This window comes from Antennarius striatus, chromosome 12 (assembly GCF_040054535.1).
Source record: "Antennarius striatus isolate MH-2024 chromosome 12, ASM4005453v1, whole genome shotgun sequence".
NCBI lineage: Eukaryota > Metazoa > Chordata > Actinopteri > Lophiiformes > Antennariidae > Antennarius > Antennarius striatus.
This window is the reverse complement of record NC_090787.1, coordinates 3,127,009-3,150,536: the sequence shown is the minus strand read 5'-3', so window position 1 is coordinate 3,150,536 and position 23,528 is coordinate 3,127,009. Positions and strand designations below refer to the sequence as shown.

Below are 23,528 nucleotides of genomic sequence, written 5' to 3'. Positions count from 1 at the left end.
CAAACACGGAAGAGGCGACAGCTCAACCAAAACCCTCTAGAGTGACGCTCGACGTCGATTAGACGACCTTTGGCGTCGTGCTGACGTGCGTCGGTCCGTCACGTGACCTGTGGAATGTTAACAATGCACCGAGTGTCCAACTTTGTGCTGCATTTCTGATCCTGCCTGGAGTCTAGGGGAGAAAATGGAGGCTCGTTTCATCACATTTAGCTCTCTCCTCCGTCTCTACGCGGCTCTTCGGCTCTAACCCCGCGGGTCGAGAACAGAAAAGTCTCTTGACGGGAGTTATTCTTCAATTTTCGTGCTACTTTTTCTATCACATGGTAAGTTGAGACTCGCTTTTTTGGGGAGGGGAGTGGTGGTGTAATGTATTTCCACGACTTGTTGCTGAGGAAAAAATTCGTCACGGCTGTGTAGAAGTGAGGATAAGGAAAGGGGAACAGTGTTTTCCTCTTTGCTTTTCGGTCTCTAGGGAAACCGGGACCACTCTGGTTCTGGTGGTCCTCCTCTCAGCCCCCCCCACACCCCCAACCCCCGACCCCCCAGCTCTAGACTGGGATACAGTCAGGAAGGCCACAGGACGCTCCAACAGGGGCTTCCGAAAGTTTTCATGCCCCCCAGGGCAAGACTGAGAACCCCACAGACACCATTTTGTTAATGTTAAAAAGTTCTGGCACAAAGTAGAAGTTTATTTGCTATTTTAATACTTAATGCTCATTTGAAATCAAATCTATCATTCTAAAATTCCTTCGTTTCTGCAGATGATCAGCTCTGAGATGTTTCATAAAATGCACTGCAGTCATTTTGGCGTTTGTAGCTCATGAAGGGCTCTAAAATATTACTACATCAGTGACACGTGGTGAACAAGGGGAAAATATAAGAAAACATTGGGGTAAAAAAATCACACAGCCCATAAAATATTGTCATTTTATTCCCAAAGTTAAGGCCTGCATGTTTGCTTATAATGCATAATTACACATGTTGTAGTCTGTTCATTACACTTTTATTACCTTTAATCACCAGAAGGCTCCGGTGTTGGATGTGTTTTCTCTTGTGCCATCCAACTCCTCTGGATGCCGATCATTGCTCCCCGAGATATAAAAAAACCCCAAATCATAACAGCCTACTTTTTATTTAGACACATTATGACCTTGTTGATGTGTTCCCTCAGGCCAGGGGTCACATTTTTGAAACAGTTTGTCCCCCTATGCTTCTATTATGGTGGTTGGGGGCGATGGTGTTATCAGGTATTGGACTGCAGCTGGATCTCATCGCGTCAGGCATCTGTAAGGGAATGATGGGAGAGAAGTCACCGCTAGACTGCTGGTGGATACTGGCGGATGACGGCTGTAGTTGTTAAAGCTTTGGCCTGTGTGATTTATTGAATATTGTCAAAGAAGCATGGTGGCAAAAAAGCAAAGAAGCTCCGGGCTATTTGGGATCAGGTGCTTACAGAGGTTGTCCAAGAAGAACCCGAAGTTGAACCCTGTATGTCCAAAGTGCTGCCCACTGCCCCTCAGGGGTCGGGCAAATCCAGAGAAAGAATTTCCCGAAGGGGGCAATAAAAAGTAGATCTTAAAAAGTCTTCCTCTGTTTGTAAATATGAGCTACATCTTGGAGGTCTGTCCATCTTTTTCTTCCTGTGTCAGAGATACGTCCAACCTGGTTTCAAAGCTGCCTTTTGAAAAGTTTAGTTTTCTCTGCTCTCTAGTTTCCAAAACACAGCTGATGGGATGTAACAGTTCAGATATCCGTTGGACAGCCTTGATAAAGTCTGGCAACAGTTCTGCGATTGTTATGTGAATGAATACGTTGGTATTTTTGAGAAAGTAAAACAACGACATATTTTGGCAAAGGGCAGGAAGTCCCTGAGTCCCTGAAGATTCTATTCTAGAACTGCATCCCATGTGAACTTTATCCCATTTAGCTCTTAAAAACAGAATTTTTGCTTCTAACTTTGTCATCATGAATGAATGAATGAACATTTGGATTTATGGGAGTCAAGCAAAAGTATTTGAGTCTTGTCTAGTTTGGGTTCAAGCATTATGATATACTTGCCTTGCTTTAGAAAGAATCTTAACCCAATAAAGACTTCATCTGTGCCCTATAATTTTAAAAAAAAGATTAAATATTAGTATCAAACTAAATGAGTGGTTCATATACAGGTATTTTCTCAAAAACTGAACGTATCTGCCCATTTTGAATGCAGTCCAATCAGGAGTCAGTGTGAAGGTTTGAACAGAGTGTATTGATGATGGTTTGGGTTCGGTATGGAAGCATTCTTTGCGTCTTTATTCGTCTGTGTGTTCATTTTACACAATGTTCTTTCCAGTAAATATTTCAGCCTGGACCAACACCCTCTTAAAGCCTGTTTCCAGACAGAGATCATCCATAATTCTTGGTTTTGTTTGTTTATTTAGATAATAATAGACTTTCCCATAATTCAGCAGTGGTATGAGTTTACTTGTAGTTACTTGTGGACTGGAATGCTCTTTGGTCGCTCGTGGCACCTAAAGCATCACAGGAATGGAGGCAAGGGATCCAGAGATGAGGAGATATTTATGAAACTTGGCACCCTTGTTCCCACCCTCCCCCCGCCACCCAAATATTGTAAAAGCACGTTTTTGTCCATGCAAAGTTTTTTTCTGTCTAAAAAGTAATTGCTGTGTCATTCTCAAAAATGGCCCAAAGGAATGAAGTCGGTCAGGGTGGAGGTGGGTTGGTGGACGGAGTTAAAAAGCTTCTATGTTTGGTTTCTTTGGTGTAAATGCTATTACCCCAGGCTATATATATATATATATATATATATATATATATATATATATATATATATATATATATATATATATATATATATATATATATATATATATGTATATGTGAATATTAGAGTATTTAAAAGAATGCTTTTATTTGTGAAAGGAAAATAATTTGGTGAAATATATTCTTCTAGTGTTGAGCTAGCAGCTAGCAAAAGAGCCTCTGACCTCCCACATGGAGCAATGAAATACTTGTTTCTGATTGGCAGGCAGTTGTCAGGTAAAACAGCGTAACAGCGATACCAATTAACCTTTTACTATTGCGACTGTTCTGTAAAAGCTACTGGAGAAATTATTATATACTGTATACTTTATTTATAGTAAAGTCAAAGCTTTTCAGTCTCCCCCTAGTGGCCAGTTGGAGTAACGGTCCCTCCAAGGCAATTTTAGCAGAAGTCCAAATTCATGTTGATGTTTTCCAGATGATTTATGTTATTGTAGGTGATCAACATGTTGATGTGTATGAAAGATTTTTTAATGATATGTTTGGTTTGATATTAAATGCATAATAAAAGGAGTAAAAAGAGTAATTCATTCCCGTGATAATAGCTGAAAGTAGGATTCAAGAATTTACCTCTTTGCCAATTTTTTTCCAAGCCTCCATCTTTTTTGTGTAATCTAGTTGGATTAAATTGTCCCTCCAGTGTTTCAATGGGTCTATCTGTAGAAAGATAAATTTTGTTTCACCTGTATTATTAGATTGATAATAAAAATCTAATTACTCAATGAGAGTAACAGAATCTAAATACTTGGGATTATGTCAACATTATCTTTTCTTTTATATAACAGTTTTAACAATAGGCCTGCTGTTTACTGGAGTATACTATTCTCTGGTTTCCTTCAATTGTATCCCACCCTCTAAATCAACCTAGTACATCTCCAAACAGCAAAGGAACACACAGATACCCAAGTTCCATTGACAAGTATGGAAGAGGAAGAGAGCTCTTTCGATTCATCAATCATATAAACGTGCCAGGATAAATATGACTTAGATAATCTGATTAATTTGCTAAATATTTCCCCTGCCAATCAGAACCCTTGTAATTCAACCAGACCAATTAAATAAATTGCTCCACAAGTGGTTGGAGTAGTAGACAAGATTTTTTAAAAACACAGCGTGTTGAAACCTGCTAGAATGAGTCTGGCAGCTCTTCAATAAAGCTAACAAATCAGATCGGTATCTGGAGCGCAGACATCACCTGCCTGCCCAAAAGAAAAATGGATCTGACTCGACGAGGTATGTGGAGCTGGACAGGAAACCACCCCCCCATGACCGTTTCAGGGTCTTCTTTGCAGGAAATCGGGATCACAAGTTTAAAGAAGTGAGAGGAAAACATGTCAGCAGAATAAAAAACAACCGATGTTGTGAAAGCGTAAAATCTCTCCTCTGTTGTAATCTTCTGGCAGGATCCTCCAGGTTTGGTTTTGACGCTTGCATTCTGCTTCTGTTGTCATTCTGCAAGTTACCCATAAGAATATTTTTTTACTGTCTTGGGACGGCACTCTTCTTTTTCATCCGATCCACAATGAACTCTTGTGGAAAAGTCTGAATCTTTATATATTAAAAAAAAAAGTGGTAAAAAATGTAAAAATTGAGATCCAATTGAATATAACTTTCCCCGAAGTTGGTAAAAACCTCAAACTCTGTGTTGTTGTCTCAGTGTGGGACTTCACGTGAGGGACCCACCTCCCATACCCCCCCAGTGGAAACATGTGCATTAATTCCACACGTCATCCCATCTGCCCTGCAGGAGTAAGGCTGTTGTGGTAGAATGTGGAGCATGTTCCTCCAGATAAGGCTGTCAAACGGGGTTGGACGTCCGATCACTGGGGAGCATCGTGCAGCCGGTGGGGGGGGGGGGGGGTACCAGGCGGGGTCGCTGACTCGTTTTGACCCCGTGTCAGAGCTCTGCGCTCTGGCTGGGGTGTTTACCGATGACCGTGTTGCTGAAGTATGCAGTGACTGGGAGTGACTTCTGCAACCACAGCTATGCACGGATGGGGGGCATGGAGGGGGGTCAGGTGGTGTTTTATGGCCTCCAGCATTCCCAAATGATGCATTAGGTGTGCAGTAGAGCTCTCGACCAGGGCGGACTCGTTTTGCAGACAAATTTAAACTGGATTTAAATGCCGATCTTGTCTTCTACAACTTTATTTGACTCTTATTTCTCACCCGTTCGCATTGAATCCCAATAACTGATGACACGAAAGAAGACAGCGAACATGCACTCCAGATTCAAAACAGTTGTACTCGTATCATTAATCTTTGCTCTGCTGGAATCCGCTGATAGCGTCAACATGAATGAGTAAGAAGTAGTAACTCCGGATTTGGTTTGCCAACATATTCAGAATTCCACTGTCTTTATCGTCAATTACTGCTGAGTATCTAAATATCCATTAGTGGTGTCCTTTCTAAAGAGCTGTTAACATTCCGTATGTTTTGTCTAATTACCAACACAACTTTCCTAGTGCCTACTTTAATTTCAGAAAATAACACTGTGCCTGACCGCAGTCCCCATGATTTAACTCCAACCCTTCCTCCACAGGCGGATGTTAGCAGCATCATGGTTTGGCTACACGGTGCCCTCGTGACCGGCTGCATTTCCTGGAATACGCTGGAACCCGAGCCTTGAAAGCTACACCATGGAATGCCTGTAGTACCACTCTTCACCTTCGTCTACCCCACGGGCAGCAGCAGGAAGAAAACACAAAGAGACACGCAAACAAAACAGGGAAGCAGAGGAGGTTGCTTCCTATCGGCGCTTCTGGAGGCTAATTTGTTTGGGTCAGGTGTGTTCAAAGGAATCTTTTGGGGAGGGCCAGTTCCAGTGTGTGTTTCCCTTTTTAAGTAGGTGCCTGCTCTGGGCACTGAGGCCATGAGGCCAAAGACTTTCCCGGCTGCCCCATATGTGGGCAACACCCGCCAGAGGCTTCAGGAGATCAAGGAGGGTCTGAAGCAGCCCGCCAAGCTGGTAAGCCAAGCCCTGCACGGGGGCAGCTCCCGGACCGAGGGCAGCAGGGGGGCCGACTGCAAGAGCGGGAAGGACACAGCCAGCCGACAGCAGCAGCTCCGACCTCCGCAGAAGTTCAACAACTACCAGAATGCCTTGCGGGAGATCCGCAAGTCCCTCATGCCCTTCGCCAATGAGTCAGGTCCATCCTCTGGGTCGGGACACCCCGCCGGTGCTGGGGAGGTCAACCGGCAAATGCTGCAGGAGCTGGTCAACGCTGGCTGTGACCAGGTGAGCCTCAAAGTGTGAGATCATGTGATCATTTGCTTATATTCGACTTTAATATCATATAAATTGTTCTAAAGTGTTAATCAGTCGTCCTCATGAAGGTAAGATATAGGAGTCGCACCTGATTCTTCATTTCTTGTTGCCATCATGCAATTGAAATGTTGCTGTGTATTCTTAACATGGATGTGTGCACCATGGACAGGAGTCTCACAGACAAAGGGTGTATTGTCAAGTGTATTAATACACTGTACGAGTGTGTTGGTGCTGTGTGTGTGTATGTTTTGGCAAGTGTTTCTCTTCTGGTAGAGTCTCTTTTCTCAGAAGTCGAAGCCGCCCCACCTCCTTCAGTCAGGAATTTATTATGTGGCCACAGTGCCACACACTCATAGACCCAATACAGTACAAGCCTTATCTGTCAAGTGTACATCGCCGTAGTAAGGTAACCCCCCGGACCAAAAATCCAAATGTTGTCATGTCCGGTGAATCCAGAACCAGGCTGTTTGCAGCGAATCCCCTTGATCGAAATAACTTTAGTGATGTGGCCTCAATGTGGAACCAGGATGAAGATCATTAGGACTTTTCATTGATATCTAAAAGACACAAAAGTTCTGAAAATCAATGTGAGCAGAGAAAATGGAAAGTAAAGGAAGTGGTGGGAGGTTCTGGGTTTTAGCTCCAGATTAGTTCCATCCATTCAAAATGCTGAATGCTGATTGGTTCAGTGATAGATTTATGACTGTTTGCGACCCAATACCCTTCCTGTGTCTGTGAGTCTGTGGGACTCTGCTGTCATTTTACTGTTAAATAAAAATCCAATTAGGAGGCACTTTATAACAGCTGTAACAAACTTCACATCACAGCAAACCAGTGGAAAGCAGCACAGACACTGCTCAACAGAACTCTACTTCATAGTCTCTTCTCAATCATGTTATTCATCAACTTCCTTTGGGGGACTGCTGAAAAGTATTCTTGGAATGCCCCTGAGTAATGCCAGTCATGCAGGTTTGACCAATTAAATTGAGCAATCTTATCTGCATTTCATCTGCTAAAGCATCTGCTCCGGTTTAGGTCCGGTACCGCCGCGGTTAAAGAACTCCAGGCCGGGCCCTGCCATGGAGCCTGGCATGTGAGGAATGCTCGGCTCGAGAATATGCACAGAATTACGAAAAACTTCCCCCAGCTCCCGGCAGAGTTATGAGGCTACCCCCGCAGCGAAGGCCGTGGGGCCGAATCCAATCGATTTTGGACTTGTGGCAGCAGAAGAACCGCTGTTTGTTGGCCGTTTGCTGCAAGCATCTCATTTCCCTGCCTTGATTATCAGTACTGGGACAATTTTGTCACACTTTAAGGCTGCATTTTTTTAATAGTCACAACAGACAAGAGCGGAATGTGGGGTAGTTCAGTTAGCATCTGATACAGCAAAAGGCTGGTGATGCTACATGTGATGCAGGAACCAGTTTATCCGACTTAAGCTTTCTCTCACACATTTCAAACATCTGGGAAGATAAAAGGAGACCCCGAAAAGCCTCCAGGCGACATTTGCAGCCGTTTCCTCTGCTGGATGCCCTCCATTGTAAATGGAGCAGAGCAGAGCAGGCCCAGTCAATACAAACAGGAAGTTAACATTCAATGGCAGCAGGGTGGATTCTGTTCCGTCTGCTACAGCCGAGTCTCCACCCAATATATCCCCCCACCCCGCTCTGGCTTTATCTCTCTGCAGTGCTGTGCTTTCTCCGTTTTATATCTTAGAATAAAATTCCTTTATTCTAAGGTGCGAATAATCTAGAATCCAATACTTAATTTTCACTTCAGGAAGTGGTTTCTCTCAAATAATTTCACATTAAAAGCATATTTCTCCAGAATCAATGCCACGTTTTAAGTGCGAAAATGCAATATAATCTTTTAATCCAGTTTGAGTGTAAATTACAGTCCAGAAGAAGCCTTCCAGGGTAGTTTGTGTGCACCTTTTTACAGCTGGAGCTTCTTGGCGCGGTTCACTTCCCCTGACACACATTTTAAAGGATGACTCAAAACAGGTGCACCGACTCATATGCTGATTCTACATGTTGATCAGTCTCCAGGACGTCCCGACTCACCTCTGGACCTTTTTTCCCATCAGCCAATTCCCATTTGCTGGAGGCAGCCCACATTTTTTTGGGCCTTTTTCCTCTTCCTGTATGTCTTTCCTCTTCCTGCAGCGAATCAGGGGCGCAGTGTGGCGTGTTACATAATCACATTTTTTTAAAGGAGGACGTTCTTTTTTTTTGGTGACGGTGGGGGTTAGTGCCACGCGTGGAGACAGAGAGGAAAGAGAGGAAATGAAGGAATGCTCGGCGTTATCGACCGTCCTCACAAGTCCTCTACTGTACGTACAGGACAAACCGCCACTGGGGGGGGAGGAACCCGCCGCTCTTTAAGCATTAAATTAAAGCCTTGAACGCCGTGGTGTTTATGTAACCATTAAGCTAACAGGACAGGACTTGGAGGCGGCGTACGTGTTAGTGTTTATGAGCTACATGTTGGTGTTGGCTTTGCTCCGTTCACACTGCAATAATTTCTAAGTACGGCGTGACCTTAAGAGTTGGCGCACACTGATTCAACAACGGAGCTTTTTACACATGGCTGCAGTGGATGAGGAAGACGAGGGAGGAAGACGTCCCCATCAGCATCCCCATGCATCTGGGTTTAGAAATTCTGGCAGATGTTTTTGATTTGGGGTTTTTTGGGGGGGGGGGGGGGGGGGGGAAATGTGTTGAATTGGGTCAAAGAGGCAACTAATATTAAAGAAAAAAAAAACTCTTTATGGTCACCCTGCAAAAAAATTAACTAAAATAAAAATGAAATGCTGAGAGTGTGTGAGAGCGACTCATTATGTCCGTCAGTCAGTGAAGTTTTTCTTGTGTTGTGTCGAGTTTGGAGGCTTGTGATTATGCGTTTGGGATAGCTTGGTGGATTTTGGGCCGCAACCATTATGAAAAGGGTACAAATGTGGTCTGGGTATTTTTGACGGAGCGAGTTAAGAGAGAGAGAACGATGGGAGAACGACTGTCCAGAATACAAATAGCTTGAATTCCTGCTTCCTGGCTTGGGGAATGCGAGCGAGGAACATCTGTCGCCATGACAGCTCAGGTCATCAGGCCTCCTCCCAGCTCCTCACACACACACACACACACACACACACACACACACACACACACACACACACACACACACACACACACACACACACACACACACACACACACACACAGTGATCTAAGAGATAAAATGCACAAAGTATTACTGTGTTTTTCTCAAGTATTTGAACCAAGATGGTCGCAGGGAATAAATCTAAGATCGGTTTGAAAAGCTCTGGGTGTTTTTCCCCCAGTTGTGACCCTAAATACTTTTACCGATCGTCTCAAACTGCTTTAACCCTTTAATGACACTTATCTCTAGTACTTTGCAGAGACTCGTCTGCTGTACCTGAGGAATCTTAGCCCATTCCTCCGGGGGGGGCAAAGCCATAATATACCTGGGTTTATGTGCTGCAACCATCTTCCTCCTGAGGTTTTCTGTGGCTCCTCTGCAACCAATCCTTGATGAACTTTGTGGATTTTCTTTGGGTCATTTTCCTCCTGGAACATCATTCTATCTCTTCCAGATGCTGATCCAGCTACCCCAAAAGTTATTTTTAAATCCTTGCTCCATGGAACATCATCCTAGAACTTCTGTGTCAGATCTAGAGGCTACTGAGACACCGGAACCTTGTGGGTCAGCAGTAGTGAACGTTTTGTGTCCTGATATTAAAAGTAATTGTCTCTTAAATCAATTAAGTGCAGGACTTTAGGAAACTTTCCAAAGCCGTCCGCGTGACCAGCAATGTGTTCAGGAAGAGGCTATAAATGTGTTAGTGCAGTCCTCATTGTCACTGAGGAACATTGGGATCGGACACAAAGTTCTGCAGGGGTAAACAAGCTTTAAAGGCCGACACAGACAAGGACATAATGTGACATTACTGGGTGGCTCTGGCAGCCAGCGCTCTGCTGGCGATGCAGGAATGCAACAGATACACACACACGTACACACAGGAAACTAAGTATAAACATTGGTATGTGTGTTTGAAGGGGCATAGTTATGCATGTATGTTTGAACTTGCAGTGGGAGCAAACCCAAGGAATAGCATGCGTGCATTTGTAGTATTTAACGCCAGTGCGATGGACGTCGCACACGTATGCATTTTACAGAAGACGTAGATAATGTGTCACGTCGGCATTTTCTGGCTTTGAGAGTGGACCGTCTCCATGAATGCAGCGTGTTCTCACTAACTGCAGAGGATATCTTTTAAAGTTCAGCACCAGATCTGCAGGTGTAGTTTTGGGGTTTTGGGTTCTCCTTTTTTCATTCATTTTACAGCCTAAATGTGCCCACAGCAGTGCCCTGCTGTTTGGATTTGACACCAAACGTCACATTAACTCTCATCGCCAAGTTTAGCGCCTCCGCAGATAAACAGTCAGTGGTGCTAAAAGCTTTCTTAATTCTCCGTTCACAAAAGAATAATCACAGCCAGATGATGTCATTAACAAGCTCCAGTCAAACATCGCTCAGTGGAAAACGATGTGAAAATAGTGATGAAAACGTGTCGTTTTGGTTTCACCCTGCTGTTGCTGCACAGAGGAATGGGAACAATTATAATGATTCTCATGATCAAGTGGTTTGGAACACTTTGGGTCAAGCTTCCTTAGAACTTCTTATGCAGCGTATGTAGGAATGCTTGTAATGAATGGTTGTAATGTGTCTCAATGACAGAGTTTATAAGATTGTATAGAATGCAAAGGCAACATTTAAAAGAAAACATCAGATTTATGACCCAAACTGAGACCACATGTCTTCGGAAACCGGCAAGGAGAATGTATATTTTTATGGTGGAGGAACTGAAGACAGAAAAAAATGTACCGAAAGAAATAAATGCAATAGAGAAACTGTATTAAAAGCTGCAAAGAGTAGTTTGGTTTTTTAAATTTAAAGTAGCTAAATTGCTGCATGTTGAAGCTGATTGGGGAGTCGACTTCATCTGCATGTAGCACACTGGTAGCTAAAAGCAGGTCTGACTCACCCAACATCTGTTTGACTCCTAACCTTGGCTGCTGAGTGATTTATAAACTAGCAACAGCGCTGTAAAATCTTCTCAAAGGATCTTTATACCATTGTAAAATAGAAGGGTAAGAATAATGTGTTGGGTTCTCTGTGTTCTTTTAAGAAATGCTGGCGGCAGCAGTCTGGATCGTCCCGGAGAGACTTAATGGACGTCTCCAGAAGTGATAACTCATCTGTTGTAATAGAAATGAGCACCAGTCTCTTATGATTATGGTTTAAAACTGTTAATTAAGACACCCAGTATTCATTCAGTGTCAATTTTACTATAATCATAAAATTAATTTAGGAGGATGGTTTTAAGAAATCCCTGAAAATAAGTCGTCAGTCAATATCAAACGTTTTTTCTTGATGGCTGCTGTTCCCTCGTTTAACCAGGAGGAGCGACAGAATATCACTGAGAAGGTTTGAAATATTTCAATCCAGATTTAAATATCGTCATTTCTCACGTCCTGGTGGCTTTTGATTGGTCAGAAATCTATATTTAGCTCATACGCACTGCATCATCAGGAAAAAGCAGTTCGGATGGGGGTTCGGATGGATACGCCTTTTTCTCACGATTCATAATTCTCCTGATATAAATCCCAAACACGTGAAACTTTAAATTAGAAACACAATTGGTTGACTGTGTCTTTCCATCACTTGCGTACTCATGACGATGTCCCTGTCTGCGGAGGGGTAGCGGGAGGGAGAGACTGGATTTCTGGTTCGAATCTGACCTGAAAAGCTCTCCAGATCTTCTGCTTTGCATTAAGACAGGAAAGGAATGCTGGGCTGTGTATAATAAAAGTCCATAAAGTCAGGAAGAGGGCCGCTCCGCATGTTTCCTCCTTCACATTCTTGTCACTCGGTCTCAATCATAAATTACACCGCGGCTGATGAATAGAATATACCAGAGTGGTTAACCCACATTTTTCACATAGGTGACCTACATATCTTCTATAGCAAGCCACCTGTTGGAGCCTGGGATGAGCTGCACATCCATGACTGAAGAGAGGGACGGATAATGGAGTGATGGTTCACTCCACATGATCTCCAGTCCTTCTTTTATGTTGGTATTTTTAGTTTTTTAATATCTCAGGCAAGGTTTTTCCAGTCATAATTTTGGCGGCGCATCATGAATGATAGGAAAAACGTCAGGATGTCAGATTTTGAAGAAAATAATTCAGTTACAGCTGTATGGTTTCAAATTCCCATTATCACCATTGCCGTCATTACATCCATGTGACATTGCTCACCTCTGTTTGGTTCCTGGAATTTGGTTGTGTTTGGTTCACTTGGAATTTAAGGCGATGTCTCAAGGCAGCTAACAGAAATATGAAGGTGATGTGATGTTCGGGAACAAATCCCAGACGTAGACAAAAGAATTAATCAGGAATCAAGATCCTTGGAGGTTGAATCGGAAGCAACTGAACCTCTTGAATCAGGAGTCGTCTTCCCAGAAGGTTCCACAACCATTCACACTTTGAATCAGTTGAAACGAGATTATGATGCTAGTGACGATAGGATTAGCATGAATGAGTAACGATAAGGTGAGTAATGATGTGAAATTTGTGTAAACTGGTGTTAAACTCCGGTGTAGACAGAATGGAATTTTGATTGAGTGAAGCTGATGTGTTCGCACCACAGAGGTGCACACAGCCACACCCAGCGGCTCAAACACAACCACTGAGTCACTCAGGAAATAAGTGCACCCATTACAAATTATTATGTGGCGGTATGATAACTGCTTTGGCTCAGAGTTGCTTTGAAAGCTGACTAAGTATCTTTTCCGGCTCTCTTTTCTCTTCTCAAAAATAAAATGTGACTTTTTTGGGTATTTTGAGAAATAAATTATTTATGTTAAACTTTTCCACCCACTTTTATTCAGTATGTTTCTGAAATTTCCCCCAGGTTCCGCCAGCCCTTGGATCTTGTTGTGGTAATGTATTTTTTTTGTGTTGTTGTGATAGACAGGAAGTCACCGGTATGTAACCCCGAGTACAGAGGATGCAGGTGTTGAAGACGCCTGATGTGTGTTCTTTATGTTCTTTATGCGTGTGTGAAGACTCCGTGGCAGATGTTGTCTTTGTGCTTTTTTGTGTGATCAATCGTGGAAATCTGCTCTTTTGTCACGTACTTAAGGTTTTTGTGTTTGTTGGTGTGAAAAGACCACATTTATTGTTTATTTATTCCTTATTATTTATTTCTCATCAAAACCACTCCTGATCTCCCCGTTTATTTGCTTCACAGGAGATGGCGGTGCGTGCCCTGAAGCAGACAGGAAGTAGGAACATCGAAGCGGCCTTAGAGTACATCAGCAAAATGGGTTACCTTGACCCTCGTAATGAGCTCATCGTGCGCGTCATCAAGCAGACATCACCAGGTACAGTTAGCCTCCGAAAGCTCATTGCTATTTTTGATGAATTTAGACTCTAATCGATTCTTCCTGGTTCTTTTAGGAAAAGCCGGTATACCGAACTCGATGGACCATCGGCCTGCACTGGAGGCTTCGGGCGAGGCGGGTGCCATGCCTCCTTACCACCAGATGGGGGCGCCTATGTATGAGGGCCCCTCTGGGTACGGTCCTGATGGCGAGATGCCCAGACCCTACCTGAGCTCCCCCGCCGTCATGAACTACATGATGCCCCCGTCTGGTGCAGCACCAGGCCCCGCCATGGGAAACCCAATGGGTCGTCCCCCCAGCATGGGCACCTACCCGCCGGTGATGGCCACCCAGGGCAACCCACCCACGAACATGTACCCACCAGGAGCGCAGCAGAAGGGTTACCCGGGCGCCATCGAGCAGCACGGCCCCATGATGAGCTACAACGTCCCCGGCCAGCCCCTGCAGCTCCAGCCCCAGCCACCAGGGGTCCCCGTTCCGGGCCCGCACTACGACTACAGCCACCCCCGGCCCCACATGATGGAGCCGTCGGGCTATGGAGTCAAGAGGACCCCCTCCTTTCAGAACAAGATGGCCCCACCCCCAATGGCACCCCCAGACAACTACGTCAACATGCAAGGGAAAGGCGCCGGTCCAGGTGGGGGGTACCCCGCTAACCTGTACCTGCCTCACTCCCACCCACGTCAGGCCAGCCCCACCTCCCATCAGGTCCACATGATGTCCCGCTCCCCAGGCGGGGTGGGGGCCATGGGCCCCGACTTTGCAGATATCCCCCAGGGCTTGATGACGCCATCCAGGGCCAGCCTCAACCTGGATCTGTATGAGCATCACTGGGCAGGGCCACCGGGTCCCGAAGGGGCCCCTCCGGCTCGTCAACCCCAGCCCCAGGGGCCTTTCAGGGGGGAGGTCCGCGTTCCCAGCCGAACAAATTCTTTCAACAGTCGCTCCGCTGGACCGAACGGCGTCCGGCCAGCGATGACTGCCCCACCCACAGCCGGCAAACAGGACACCTCCCTGGGCCCCCCAAACACCATCACCGCCGTCACGTCCCCGCCGATCCAGCAGCCCGTCAAGAGCATCCGCGTGATGAGGCCGGAGCCCAAAACGGCAGTGGGGCCATGCCACCCCAGCTGGATGACGGCGCAGGAAGCCGGGGAGCCTCTGGCCTACATGGCGGAGGAGCCCTACCCACTGGAGCCTGCCCAGGAGCCACGCTGTCCGCCACCACCGTACCCCAAAAACCTGCTCATGTCGGGGGCTCCTGGTGAACCGGGAGTCACTGAAGGAGCAGGAACGATGTGCGGAGCTCAGGACCTCAGCGGCGCCGCCCCCAGAGGCGCAAACGGTGGCAGCGGGGGGAGCGGTAAAGCCGAAGAGAGCCAGCAGGTCAAAGAGAAGGCAAAGATGGGGAAAGGAGAAAAACCAGTGAAAGACAAGAAACAAATCCAGACGTCTCCGGTGCCGGTGAGGAAGAACGGACGCGATGAGGAGAAGAGGGAGTCACGCATCAAGACCTACTCGCCGTTCGCTTTCAAGTTCTACATGGAGCAGCACATCGAGAACGTGATGAAGACCTACCAGCAAAAGCTGAACCGCAGGCTGCAGCTGGAGCAGGAGATGTCCAAGGTAGGACGGCCTTTAGCTGAGCTGCTAAGGCAATGAGATTGATATTCTTATGTTTATTTGATTTTAGGTAGTTTTTGAATCACTCTGCTCAAGTTGTGGTGTGGTCCGTCCACATTAGAATGATTTATTCCACTAGCGAGGCCACCTGGGTCCTCGTACACCAATTATTTGGTTAAATGGGAGTTAGAAGACCACACCAGTGTGCTTGTCTGGTTTAGCCTGGGTACAAGTGTGCTTGTTGTCAGCTTGGTGCAGGAGAATACATGAATTAAAGGCAAAGAAAACTATTGAGTGAAAAGCAACAGTGGAAAAAAAAAGTATTACATCTTTCTGTATTTTTATTACAATTTTTATTTATATACAATTTTATTACATTTTGATAAAACTAATACTGTATATGATTTTACTCTTTTTTTGTTTTTACTTAAACCATTATGACATCGTTATTAATAAAATCAATAAAACTGTAATTCGGTGGTCCTCAACCGATGATCCCCAAACAACCCTAATTTTTCAAAGAAAATATCTTCAATTTTAGGGTTACAAAGTTAAAATGCCACTTTTGAAAAAAAGCTTGGAGTAAAATATAACGAATTTGTAGCTAATGAGGTCAAGGCCTGAAAAACCACAGGTTAGGGTCGTGGTTGTTTTCAGAAAATTCCCCCAGGATGGTTTTAGACAACAGGATCATTGTCTCAGAATGAAAAGTCAATGAATTCACTTTTGTGTTTGCATGAGCTCGTCCCGACTCATGACTTTGGCCTCTGCCCTTTTTTCGATCTTAGAAAAGCCTTTTTTTGAAGTTGAAAAAATACCACAGCTAGACCCAGACAGTTAGCTAACAGAATTAAATGCGTTTTACAACAAAGGTCAGGGTACTGCAGGGGACTCAGTGCAGAGCTTTTGAAAATATTATGCGAGAATCACGCTTTTGAAGGTTATCCGAGCGGAAAGTGAACCTTTGTGTGGTGTTGATCGATTCGCTCTTTCAGTACCATCTTCATCAGAAACATGTAACCCTCCTCTGCTGCTGTCCTTGGCTTTATCTCAGTTCGCCCTTGGGTGGCAGAGCAAACTAACGCAAGAATGTAGTTCATTTATCTTGTGTATAAACTTTATCTCGTCTTGAGAATGTCAGCCAACGACCAACAACAGATCATCTATTCCACACAATAAATAACTTTGGTTGTTGTTGGGTTATCTTTTGACTGTTTTTTTTTTCTTCTGTCCCTTCCCTCCCTGATCAGGCTGGTTTATCAGAAGCAGAGCAGGAGCAAATGAGGAAGATGTTAAACCAGAAAGAATCCAACTACAACAGGCTACGCCGTGCCAAAATGGACAAGTCCATGTTTGTCAAAATCAAGACATTGGGCATAGGCGCCTTTGGCGAAGTGTGTCTCACACGCAAAGTGGATACAGGCGCACTTTATGCCATGAAAACACTGCGCAAGAAAGATGTCCTCAACCGTAACCAGGTGATTTAGCACATCATTTTTCATACTGTCCATGATATTACTGTTTAGAAGAGAAACTGATGACTGGTTGTGCAGGTCGCCCACGTGAAAGCAGAGCGGGACATCCTGGCGGAGGCGGACAACGAGTGGGTGGTGCGCCTCTACTACTCCTTCCAGGACCGCGACAGCCTCTACTTCGTCATGGACTACATCCCCGGTGGAGACATGATGAGCCTGCTCATCCGAATGGGTGTGTTCCCCGAAACTCTGGCGCGCTTCTACGTGGCGGAGCTGACGCTGGCCATCGAGAGTGTCCACAAGATGGGCTTCATCCACCGCGACATCAAGCCCGACAACATCCTCATAGACCTGGACGGACACATCAAGCTGACCGACTTTGGCTTGTGCACCGGCTTCCGTTGGACGCACAACTCGAAGTACTACCAGAAAGGTGAGCCGTGGTGGTGCTTGAAGAAATATCTGAATAGAAATATTCCTGGTGCCTTTGAACAAATGTTGAGAACACATTTTTGCAATTTCTGCCGATCATTGATTTGAGAGTTTTGCCTCGGAGGGCGTACAGGAAGACAAAAGTGAGAGCACCTAAAGAGGAAACAGAGGCGACCTATGACCAGAAAATTATAGTTTGTGGAAAAGCAGCGTCCTGAGGATTTGGCCATATTATAAACAAGACGTAACACAGACCCGCTGGTGTGCATTTAGCCATAAGACCCAGCTGCTACTCTGTTATTAGAGAATCCAGTGTGGAGGGAGAATTGTAGAGTAATACTGAACTGATTCTTGTGTCACGCCTCTGTGGTCCACACGAGCGTTGCCTCTAAATGGAGAATAAACAAAGACAGATAACATCGTTCATCGTTTCCTGTGCTCTGTCTGCAGGCAGCCACGTCAGACAGGATAGCATGGAGCCCAGTGACTTCTGGGACGACGTGTCAAACTGTCGCTGTGGCGACCGGCTGATGACACTGGAGCAGCGCGCCAACCGCCAGCATCAGCGCTGCCTGGCCCATTCACTGGTGGGGACGCCCAACTACATTGCACCAGAGGTGCTGCTGCGTAAAGGTGGGTGAGGGGATTATGGGTAATAACATCTGTATGAATAGCTGACAGCTGTGTTTACCAGTGAGAACGCTCACAGTTGAATCTGTTGTTCGTCTTGCGTGCAGGTTACACCCAGCTCTGTGATTGGTGGAGCGTGGGGGTGATCTTGTTTGAGATGCTGGTAGGACAGCCGCCCTTCTTGGCCCCCACACCTACTGAGACTCAGATCAAGGTCAGTGAGGAAGACTTGATTAATTAATGAAGCACCGATTGACTGCTGGATACCAGCTTGTTGTTCCAGGATCAGATCTAGCCTTCATTCCTTTAGTTTTATAGTGTTAGCAAGGGAATTTGTGTGCATGAAGTTTAAGAAGCAGTTTTAAGCAAATTTTAATGCAAACACATTAACATGCATTTGAAGAGCCTGCAGTTAATCCAGTGTTTGTTGCTGCAACAGCCTGTATTTTGCACCACTTTGCTGCCATCTGCTGCTTGGTTAGAAAAAAGATATTTGATTTTTTTTTAATGACAATTCTCCAGCTGAGGAACATTCTAGGATGCAGTTGTCGGATTCGACTTCTTGTTGATTCTGTAACCATAGTAACCTGTCTCCCCCCCCCCCCCAGGTTATTAACTGGGAGAGCACCCTGCAGGTGCCAGCCCAGGTCAAACTGAGCCCAGAGGCTGTCGACATCATCGCGCGCCTCTGCTGCTCCGCAGAGGATCGTCTGGGTGCTAACGGCGCCGGCGAGATCAAGGCGCACCCTTTCTTCACCCAGGTGGACTTCCCCAGCAATCTGCGCCAGCAACCAGCCCCCTACCGGCCCAAGATATCCCACCCAATGGACACTTCCAACTTCGACCCTGTGGAGGAGGAGGGTGGCCCCGGGGCGTGGAGCGACAGCGGGGACAGCACCCGGGCCCTGGATATGCTCTGCTCCCCCCACGGGAAGCACCCAGAGCACGCCTTCTACGAGTTCACCTTCCGGAGGTTTTTCGACGACAACGGCTGCCCCTTCCGCTACCCGAAGCCTCTGGAGGCCTGCGAGGGGCCGTCCAGCTTGATGGGGGCTGCTTGCCTGGGCCCAGAAGAGGAGGATGAGCAAGACGAGGAGGACGAGGAGGATGAGGATGAAGAGGAGGGAGAGCAGGGGGAGGGGTGTGAGCCGGTCTATGTCTGAACCCACCCCCTCTGCCGCTGCTCTTCTTCTGTGTGTGTCTGTGTGTAGACGTGCTGCATGCTGCACAGGTGTGTCTAGCGCATTTATGCATATCGGGCATGTGTGATGGCTTAAGTTGCAGGAGAGTCAGTGATGAACGTCGCCACCTTGTGGAATATAAAACACATCACAGCTGACTTCAAATACAAAACTCCCCTGGTCCGGGACCAAGAATTTGTGTGTGACTGAATCGAGTTTGAAGATAGAGACGGGACAGATACAAACTGTCAACACTCTTGGGAACGTAGGGACGTCGATTTTTCCTCCCATTCCTTCCACCCTTGGTCTTACGGGGGACTGATTCACCTCCACTGCGATCTTCTGACCAAGGAGCTACTTCCTATTCTGCCCAGGCTGCTTTACACTCAAATACTGAATGCACAGATGTGAAGAGTGGAACCAGTTTAATCAACGATCGCAACGAGGGGGAGATTTTTTCATGGCTGCTGCAAAATAAGCTACACATGCACGCACATGCATACTATCAGTACAGGCTAAGCCGAATCGATTTTTCAGAAGTTCTTCAGACCAGATGGACGAAGGAATCCTCCCATATTCGGTGGATGTTTTGCAGCAATCATGTGGTGTGAGAGAAAACATTTCCCCTTTGGTAGCATTCAGTTTTTAAAAGGTAATATTTTCTGTCTTCAATTTAGATCTCACATCAGATTTCAGAAAATGAGAATCGATTGGTTTGGCCAGCTTCGTCTTATGTATCCTCAGCTGCTTCGTACCATGTTTGTGATATGTGTAATATTTTTGCTGTTACAGAAATACTGTGTTCCTAACTTGGTTCCTGTTACTGATTCTCAACTCTTGACCATTTCAAAGCCTCCCTCCAAAAACAAACTCCCTCAGGCACAAGGAGAGCATCCACAGCGCGGATAGCGTAGCCACAGTTTGACACTTCGTAACGAAACACAAAACCCTGTTCAAGAAAACAAAATCGGATGAAATCCAGAGCGGGAAAGCTCCGACCCTGTCAGGATCATGCAATCTCCAAGGGGCTGTTTTGGAAAGATTAATCCCATGGTTGCATAACTTGCCCAGCCTCCTGTGTCTCCTGGAGTCTTGGAAACACAAAGCGACATGTTCTTACAACGGCAAACATGTGATAGTTCGACTATGTGCAATAAAAAAAGTATGTTTTATATAGTTTTCTAAACACTTATCCTTTTGAATGTTTAGTACTGAAATGTACAAATATAATGGTTTATATATATTTTCTCTATTCACTTACAACATGCTGCTTAATATTGTGGTTAATATTATTTACATTATTATTATTGTTATTACATGCGTACCTGTTGTTTTCTTTTGTCGTGGCTTGAGGAAGTGTTGGCTTTGTCGATAATTGTGATTGATCTCTGAAAGTAACGAGCTGTGTGTCTTTCTGGTTTGAATGTTGGAGCGTGTGTCGAAGGAGACGACGGCCGATGGTTCGCCCTTCTCTTCCCGCGGCCGGGCTGGTCCCGAATGCAGGAGAGGAGGGTGAGGAGGAGTCTGGCTCAGGAAGAGAGGGTAGATTAACATTAGTTGGTAGAGGGGAGGAGCGGGGCAGGTTGGAATCAGGAATTCGGGGAAAAAAATAGATTGAATCGTGTCTGTCATAGAACAAAAAAGTTGAACTTCAATTTAGAGTTAGTGTTTGTTACATTTTCTATTTTTTCTGATATGACCACAAGGTTAAGTATTGATTAACTCTTGTCTTCTTCCTCTGGACCAGTACCATGATCTGTTCTGGAGCTGTGAAGACACAATCATCCAGATCTTTCTTGCTTATCGACAATCAGTAAATGCTAACCACTATGTGTGTCAAACCGTTCGATTCATTCACACCAAACTGTTCCAGCAGTATTTTGAATTTGACTTAACGACTGAGGATGTGGAAGAATCAGAACTTTACAGTTAATCCGATGTAGAATGATGGAAAACGTGTGGATTGGATTTGTTACAGATTTTTTTTTTATTAATAATTTTCTAGACGATGTGTTGAATGTGTGTTTTTCTGTAAACTTGCCTTGTGTTTTAAAGAGAGCAGCACAATCTCAAAAGATAGACTTTTCATCCATCTTTTTGGCAGAACTTTATCTGTTCTTGTCAGTCTTGATCTGGGGAGATTGACTGAGCGCGCTCTGTTTCATTCACTGGCTCTGTTTTCATTCTCCTTTTTGTTCTTATCAACAATTTAAATATTCTAAGGAGAGATGTCAAATCTGGTGTTCTATTCCCACAAAAATTACATTTTTGGTTTCAACACATTGCTCCACACAAGAGGGCTTTTCACCAGTTTAATTTTTAAAGCATCAATTTCTGTTGATTGAAGGGAATTGCTGCAAATTTGAATAACTGCATATGCAGCGTCTATTTGTTGCATGGACACACATGCAACAGCGACTTGTCATTAGTCTGTTTCATGATGTCGTATCCCATATCTTCCATGTTGTTAACATTGCCAGTGTAGCCTCTGAGCTGCCCAGTCTTCTATGTAGCAACACTTCTTGATCAGACGTGATGAATGCTTTGCTCAAGGGTTCTTCCTCTTTTGTGAAGCAGACTTCAAGCAGGTGCTGCGCTTCCTTTCTTCCCCCACACTGTTCTTTTCCTCCATGCCGGTCCAGGCGTCCGACAAGACGTCCCTCCTTATCGCCCCACCCCCGGCATTGCCAATCCACATGAACCAGGACGGACAGTTTTATTACATATAGCTTTATAACAAGCCTCTCTGCAGAGTGTGTGAGTTCCACAGTGTGTGAGCCGTTCTTGTATGTGCTCTTGCTTTCTATTTCAAAGATGGAGAGCGATGTCTGACAATCTTTGATTTGACTTTGACTTTTTCTTTTGCATTGTTTCCATTTTGTATTTTTTTCTCTCGGAGCTTTTTGTTGTTTCTGATCCTCCTTATCGTATGATGCAATTCTGTTACTCTTGAACTTGTATTTATACAGATATATATTTTTTAATCTTTCCCCCCTTTTTTTCAAAATTTCTTTGTGCTAATATTCAAAATGTATGTCTACGCAGTATTATAGAAGATGTAATGTGGACAGCTGTCTCTTTTTTTACATATATGTATGAACTGAGAATTTGTAAAAATGCTTTCACAGTCCTTTTGTGTAAAATGTATGTATAAATTAAATTAACCATCTTGGACACGTGTGTCGTTTGTCTTTGTGGCTGTTATTTTAGAGTTTCATAGCACATGTATAATCAGATTTTAACACAGACAATTAACATGTGGTGTTTCTAATTTTCATTTTAGTTAATACAGTAAACCATGTATCAAACAATGCACCCGGACTAGTTTAAGTCCTGTCTGTCCTGCTGGAACTCCACCAAATATTTTTTGCTCAGGTATAACGGGTGAGGTCTACAATAAACTGTTTAATTTAAATCTAAACAAATGGTAAAGATGAAGAAAAAGTACTTTTTTCATTCATCTGAGTCAGTCATCTGACGCTCTAATCGCAACAACTCTTGGATCTCTGATTTACTATATCAGTTAAAAAAAATTTTTAATGTAGAAATTAAATCAATAAATCAAAATTAATTACCTACCGTCACATATTTGAAGATAGAGTTAAAGCACTTTTTTAATCTGGTGAAACGGGTTTTAGGCGTTACCCGCGGCGTTCAGAGTCAACGTGATGACGTCACAAAAGTTCATACACCCTCTGGTCTGTGTTACGTAACCCCCTGCCCCACGCTGAAGCGCTGGAACCCCGCCGGGGACCAGCGCTTGTAATCCCACAATGCAGAGCGGATGGCGCGTCATTGAAGAGGGACGATGATGGCGGCGGTCGGTGCACCAGAAGTAATCACACAGCTGGAAAGCGCTGCCAAAGTTTTAATGGTGAGAAATTCCTCCTTAACTTGTACACACGAGTGGGGCGACAAGTAGCATTTAGCTTAGCCGCCTCTGCTAACGCTTAACGCTCGGAGTCTCGCGCGTTTCACTCCTCTGGGTTTTCCTGTTTCAATGCGTTCAGTTTTTTCTAGCCAGACCAGCGGTAACGGGAGCGATGCGTGGCGCCTCGCGTTGCTCGCCTCCATCCCCGTAACTCTCCCCCACATTTCGCCCCCTCGTCTCGTCTTGTTCACACCGAAATAAAAGCTCCTGGTTCTGACTCTTCTCCTAATATGGCTCGTGCTAGGGAAACTTCTGCGGCTCGCGCGCTGCCCGCGCGGGCGTCACGTCAACTTTGGGTGACTCTGCGGTCAGTTGGAGCATCGCTCCGCTGTTGCTTCCACTCGTTTAAAGATGGCTGTAGCTTCAGCGTAGCCTCCACCTCCTGATATACAGAAGAGTTAGCCTCTTTAGCCTCTATTTGACACCATCCACCACCACCACCACCCCGGAAGGCTACATAAACACTGAATAACCCGCTAAGAACCAGTGGCTAACCGTGAGTCATGACTGTCAGATCAACTAGCTAGCTAGCTCCAACCTGCTACCATTGTGCTAAACTAAACCTAGTGGACGTTGTTGCCCAGTTTCAATGCGACACTGACAGAAACAGCTGTGTGTACGGATTGTTTTATTTATAGACGGTTGGAAGCTAAATTATTCAGTGTCTGTTGTTTACATA

General features: G+C 45.0%; 2 protein-coding genes across 2 annotated transcripts in view; both read left to right on the top strand.

Annotated features, from left to right (window-relative positions):
- The first annotated feature begins 107 nt into the window (after window positions 1–107).
- Window positions 108–22,092, top strand: lats2 (large tumor suppressor kinase 2). Its single transcript, XM_068328696.1, has 9 exons — window positions 108–323; window positions 5,366–6,061; window positions 13,424–13,556; window positions 13,633–15,203; window positions 16,451–16,678; window positions 16,754–17,108; window positions 17,558–17,740; window positions 17,845–17,951; window positions 18,346–22,092. Exons 2-9 carry the CDS (start codon window positions 5,696–5,698, stop codon window positions 18,898–18,900), a joined length of 3,498 nt encoding a protein of 1,165 aa, XP_068184797.1. The 5' UTR covers window positions 108–323; window positions 5,366–5,695; the 3' UTR covers window positions 18,901–22,092.
- A 554-nt stretch (window positions 22,093–22,646) lies between these two features.
- xpo4 (exportin 4) overlaps window positions 22,647–23,528 on the top strand; it is a 33,517-nt gene continuing 32,635 nt past the window's right edge. The window contains exon 1 of the mRNA XM_068329499.1: window positions 22,647–22,792. Within this exon, the coding sequence (XP_068185600.1) occupies window positions 22,727–22,792 (66 nt within the window). The 5' untranslated portion in view covers window positions 22,647–22,726. The remainder of the gene's footprint in view (window positions 22,793–23,528) is intronic.